Below are 6,000 nucleotides of genomic sequence, written 5' to 3' on the forward strand. Positions count from 1 at the left end.
CTCAGATCATTTTTGTGGCCCTCTTCTGGACCCGCTCCAGCAGGTCCATGTCCTTCTTGTGCTGAGGGCTCCAGAGCTGGACGCAGTACTCCAGGTGAGGTCTCACCAGAGCAGAGTAGAGGGGGACAATCACCTCCCTCGACCTGCTGGCCATGCTTCTTTTGATGCAGCCCAGGATACGGTTGGCTTTCTGGGCTGCAAGCACACATTGTTGGCTCATGTCCAGCTTTTCATCCAGCAGTACCCCCAAGTCCTTCTCCGCAGGGCTGCTCTCTATCCCTTCATCCCCCAGCCTGTATTGATATCGGGGGTTGCCCCGTTCCAGGTGCAGGACCTTGTACTTGGCCTTGTTGAACCTCATGAGGTTCACACAGGCCCACCTCTCCAGCTTGTCCAGGTCCCTTTGGATGACATCTCATCCTTCTGGTGTGTCAGCTGCACCACTCAGCTTGGTGTCGTCTGCAAACTTGCTGAGGGTGCACTCGATCCCACTGTCTATGTCATTGATGAAGATATTAAACAGCACCAGTCCCAGTACAGACCCCTGAGGGACTGCACTTGTCACTGGTCTCCATGTGGACATCGAGCCATTGACCACGACCCTCTGGATGCGACCATCCAGCCAATTCCTTATCCACTGAACAGTCCACCCATCAAACCCATATCTCCCCAATTTAGAGAGAAGGATGTTGTGGGGGACTGTGTCAAACGCTTTACAGAAGTCCAAGCCTGTCAGCCTGACCTCGGTGCCGGGGAAGATTATGGAGAGGTTCATCTTGAGCGAACTCCACAGGCAAGTACAGGTCAACCAGGGGATCAGGCCCAGCCAGCATGGGTTCACAAAAGGCAGGTCCTGCTTGACCAACCTGATCTCCTTCTATGACCTGGTGACCCGACTGGTAGATGATGGAAAGGCTGTGGATGTCATCTACCTGGACTTTAGCAAAGCTTTTGACACCGTCTCGCATAATATCCTCCTCGGGAAGCTGGCAGCTCACGGCTTAGACAGGCATACTCTTCGCTGGGTAAAGAACTGGTTGGGTGGCCGAGCCCAGAGAGTAGTGATAAATGGTGTTAAGTCCAGTTGGCGGCCGGTCACGAGCGGTGTTCCCCAGGGCTCTGTTTTAGGGCCAGTCTTGTTCAATATCTTTATCAATGATCTGGATGAGGGGATCGAGTGCACCCTCAGTAAGTTTGCAGACGACACCAAATTGGGTGGGAGTGTCGATCTGCTCGAGGGTAGGATGGCCCTGCAGAGGGACCTGGACAGACTGGATCGATGGGCCGTGGCCAACTGTATGAGGTTCAACAAGGCCAAGTGCCGGGTCCTGCACTTCGGTCACAACAACCCCATGCAACGCTACAGGCTTGGGGAGGAGTGGCTGGAAAGCTGCCTGGCCGAAAAGGATCTGGGGGTGTTAGTAGATAGCCGGCTGAACTTGAGCCAGCAGTGTGCCCAGGTGGCCAAGAAGGCCAACAGCATCCTGGCTTGTATCAGGAATGCTGTGGCCAGCAGGAGCAGGGAGGTGATTGTCCCCCTGTACTCGGCGCTGGTGAGGCCGCACCTGGAATACTGTGTCCAGTTTTGGGCCCCTCACTACAAGAAAGATATTGAGGTGCTGGAGCGTGTTCAGAGGCGGGCAACGAAGCTGGTGAAGGGTCTGGAGAACAAGTCTTATGAGGAGCGGCTGAGGGAACTGGGATTGTTTAGCCTGGAGAAGAGGAGGCTAAGGGGTGACCTTATCGCTCTCTACAACTACCTGAAAGGAGGTTGTAGTGAGGTGGGTGTTGGTCTCTTCTCCCAAGTAGCTAGCGATAGGACAAGAGGAAATGGGCTTAAGCTGCGCCAGGGGAGGTTTAGACTGGAGATTAGGAAGAATTTCTTTACGGAAAGGGTGGTCAGGCATTGGAACAGGCTGCCCAGAGAGGTGGTGGAGTCACCATCCCTGGAGGCGTTTAAAAAACGGGTAGATGTGGCACTTCGGGATATGGTTTAGTCTGGTCTACCCTTGATTAGTCTAGAGTGGGCTTGGTAGTGTAGGTTAATGGTTGGACTGGATGATCTTAAAGGTCTTTTCCAACCTAGATGATTCTATGATTCTATGATTCTATTCTAAGTAGATGACATCCATTGCTCTTCCCTTGTCCACTGATGCAGTCACTCCTTCATAGAAAGCCACTAGGTTGGTCAGGCAGGACTTGCCCTTGGTGAATCCGTGCTGGCTGTCTCGAATCACCTCCCTGTCCTCCATGTGCTTGAGCATATCTTCTAGGAGGATCTGTTCCATGATCTTCCCAGGCACAGAGGTGAGGCTTGACAGGTCGGTAGTTCCCAGGGTCCTCCTTTCTTCCCTTTTTAAAAATGGGCACAACATTCCCCTTCTTCCAGTCCCCAGGGACTTCACCTGACTGCCATGACTTTTCAAATATCATGGAGAGTGGCTTGGCAACTACATCAGCCAATTCCCTCAGGACTCTGGGATGCATCTCATCAGGTCCCATAGATTTGTGTACATTGAGGTTCCTCAGGTGGTCTCGAACCTGATCTTCCCTTACAGTGGGAGGGGCTTTACCCCCCTGGTCCATTGATTTGGGAGGGGTGAGGAGAGAGGTTGCTGGTGAAGACTGAGGCAAAGTAGTTGTTGAGTACCTCAGCCTTCTCCTTGTCCGTTGATACAAGTTCGCCATTCTTGTTCATCAGAGGGGGTACGCTTTCTTTGACCTTCCTTTTCTGGCTGACATTGTATGTAGAATGTAGAAGATGAGTTTATACTTCAGAAACAATTTCCTTGGAGATTCTATTGAGAAATCTGTCATGGTAGTGATCACCACTGAGGAGAGAGGAGGTTGGATCACAGCTCACTAGTTCTTACGAGCTCTTTAAAGTGAATGGCAGCAGATGGGAAAAAAGAAAATGTGGATTCCCCTGGTTTAGCATCTCAGTACTTTTCCTGGAGGTCTGGAGGAATTATTTCTGACTCTTTCTTTTTTTTCCTCAGGTTGGAGGTCACACGATGCTGCCTATTCGTTGGATGCCTCCAGAAAGTATCATGTACAGGAAGTTCACTACAGAAAGTGATGTCTGGAGCCTGGGGGTCGTATTATGGGAAATCTTTACCTATGGCAAACAGCCATGGTATCAGCTCTCAAACAATGAGGTGTGTGTATTATATTTTCAAATTGCATAAAGGAGGGTGGCATTTTAACTGATGGTATGGCTTCTCTGGGGAAAGGACAATAGCAAATTTATTTAGTAAAAGCAATAACCCTGATATAATAACCCTGAGTCTCCGAGGCAAAGGGCTCGGGAGCGGACGCTTGCGCCGGGGCACCCTTGCTAAGGTGGCAAAAAAGCGCAGGGCGAGAGCGGGCAGCCCAGCCCCCCGCCTAGAGTGGGAAAGGGCGAGCTGCTGAGGTGGGGCAGCTCTGACGCAGCGTGGGCGGGGCCAGGAGTGACAGCGTCCAAACCACCTCACGTATAAAAGCAGCCCCCAGGGAGTGCGAGCGACCAGGATGTGGCACGTCAGTTTGCGCAGGGAAGGCGATGTCCCCCTCCTAGCTCAATAGGTAGGTTCAGTAAGTTCAGCTGGTGAGAGGGAGCCTAGGCACGGCCATGGTATCCACCCGGCGGAAGGCTGTATCCTCTGCACTACCCAGAAAGGCTGTATCTACCCAGACTGAGCTCCCAGGGAAACACACAGCCGTCCATGTCTCCGGCTGCAGGGAGTGCCACCAGCTTGCTCTGGGAACAGATGGCAGTGGAGCAAACAGCTGTGCGCTGTGACCAAGGATAAGGAATTGGCTGGATGGTCGCATCCAGAGGGTCGTGGTCAATGGCTCGATGTCCACATGGAGACCGGTGACAAGTGGAGTCCCTCAGGGGTCCGTACTGGGACTGGTGCTATTTAACATCTTCATCAATGACATAGACAGTGGGATCGAGTGCACCCTCAGCAAGTTTGCAGACGACACCAAGCTGAGTGGTGCAGCTGACACACCAGAAGGATGAGATGTCATCCAAAGGGACCTGGACAAGCTGGAGAGGTGGGCCTGTGTGAACCTCATGAGGTTCAACAAGGCCAAGTACAAGGTCCTGCACCTGGAACGGGGCAACCCCCGATATCAATACAGGCTGGGGGATGAAGGGATTGAGAGCAGCCCTGCGGAGAAGGACTTGGGGGTACTGCTGGATGAAAAGCTGGACATGAGCCGGCAATGTGTGCTTGCAGCCCAGAAAGCCAACCGTATCCTGGGCTGCATCAAAAGAAACATGGTCAGCAGGTCGAGGGAGGTGATTCTGCCTCTACTCTGCTCTGGTGAGACCTCACCTGGAGTACTGCGTCCAGCTCTGGAGCCCTCAGCACAAGAAGGACATGGACCTGCTGGAGCGGGTCCAGAAGAGGGCCACAAAAATGATCCGAGGGCTGGAGCACCTCTCCTATGAGGCCAGGCTGAGGGAGTTGGGATTGTTCAGCCTAGAGAAGAGAAGGCTGCGAGGAGACCTTATTGCGACCTTCCAGTACTTAAAGGGGGCCTACAGGAAGGATGGGGAGAATCTTTTTAACAAGGCCTGTTGTGACAGGACAAGGAATAATGGATTTAAACTAAAGAAGAATAGATTTAGACTAGACATAAGAAAGAAATTTTTTACAATGAGGGTGGTGAATCACTGGAACAGGTTGCCCAGAGAGGTGGTAGAGGCCCCATCCCTTGCAACATTCAAGGTGAGGTTGGATGGGGCTCTGAGCAACCTGATCTGGTTAAAGCTGTCCCTGCTCACTGCAGGGGGGTTGGGCTAGATGACCTCTAAAGATCCCTTCCAACCCAAAGCATTCTATGATTCTATGATTCTGTGATATCATGTATTTATGGTATTGTCGCACACTTTGTGGTTGAATTTGTTCTTTTTCACACTTTTCTCCCCAAGCTGGATGGACGTTATCCAGGTAGAGCTATACCAAGTTGGGATGTAGCTTCTTCCTTTGTATAGGATAGTCTGCTCTGGGTGTTGAGAAGAACCATGAGGCAATAAAAAGGAACTTACTTGTCTCCCAAACTGGCATTGGGTGATTTCAGTTACATATCAGGAAATGTCATTGTCACAAAGTGGTGGTTCTAAAACATTCTTCAATAGATTGAAGGAATCTGGAGATTTCTTCATACCTGGGAAATCTAAAGTAATCCCTTTCCAGAGATTAGCCATGGTGGTACTCATAAAGTGTAAGGAGGGAGGGAGAGGTGCTCTGTTAGACGATTGAAACAGCTTACTTCTGAGACGAAGTGAGATTGATAGACAGGTAGGGGAGGTATGGTATTGCTTTCCTACCACTGTTCCCTCATGAATGGAAGGGGTAACACGGGTTAACATAACATCACATCACATCAGTCAAGGTATTGCTCCTTGACATCCTACATTATGGTGATTTTTCCAGATCATATTCCACTGAGGACTATTAGCAGCTAGCTCTTCCATGGGTGAGACCTATGTAATTGGCATGGCTACACTGATCCTTTCCTTGTGATTTCTTGTAGGTGATTGAGTGCATCACTCAGGGCCGAGTGCTGCAGCGACCTCGCACGTGCCCCAAGGAAGTATATGAGTTGATGCTGGGCTGTTGGCAAAGGGAGCCTCACATGAGGCTCAACATCAAAGAAATCCATTCCCTCCTCCAGAACTTGGCTAAGGCATCTCCAGTTTACCTGGATATTTTAGGCTAAAACATCCTAGCATTTCTTCTTATGGTCTGCGTGAATGAATGTGTTCAACTGCCACTGAACTCCATTAAAATGTGTTCTTAACTCTGACAGTATTCATGACAAAGATATGGAGAAGCTTTCAAAGGGCAAGCAATGTGCGCTTCTCCATCTATAGACACAGTATTGACTTGTTAGACATTACTGAAACGTATCTTCACTCTCAGTTTCTATTATTTTTCCTCTCTCTAATCGATTTGGCTTTTGCATTATTGTAACTCTGCATAGACAAAGGCCTTAAATACT

At 50.3% G+C, this 6,000-nt stretch overlaps 1 protein-coding gene across 3 annotated transcripts in view; it reads left to right on the top strand.

Moving 5' to 3' along the window:
• LOC142596454 (BDNF/NT-3 growth factors receptor-like) overlaps window positions 1–5,718 on the top strand; it is a 225,239-nt gene extending 219,521 nt beyond the window's left edge. For all 3 annotated transcript variants that reach the window (XM_075725553.1, XM_075725554.1, XM_075725555.1), the window contains 2 exons: window positions 3,000–3,158; window positions 5,533–5,718. In XM_075725553.1, the coding sequence (XP_075581668.1) occupies window positions 3,000–3,158; window positions 5,533–5,718 (345 nt within the window). The remainder of the gene's footprint in view (window positions 1–2,999; window positions 3,159–5,532) is intronic.
• Window positions 5,719–6,000: the final 282 nt, after the last annotated feature.

Source organism: Pelecanus crispus, chromosome W, assembly GCF_030463565.1.
Source record: "Pelecanus crispus isolate bPelCri1 chromosome W, bPelCri1.pri, whole genome shotgun sequence".
In the NCBI taxonomy this organism is placed as follows: Eukaryota; Metazoa; Chordata; class Aves; order Pelecaniformes; family Pelecanidae; genus Pelecanus; species Pelecanus crispus.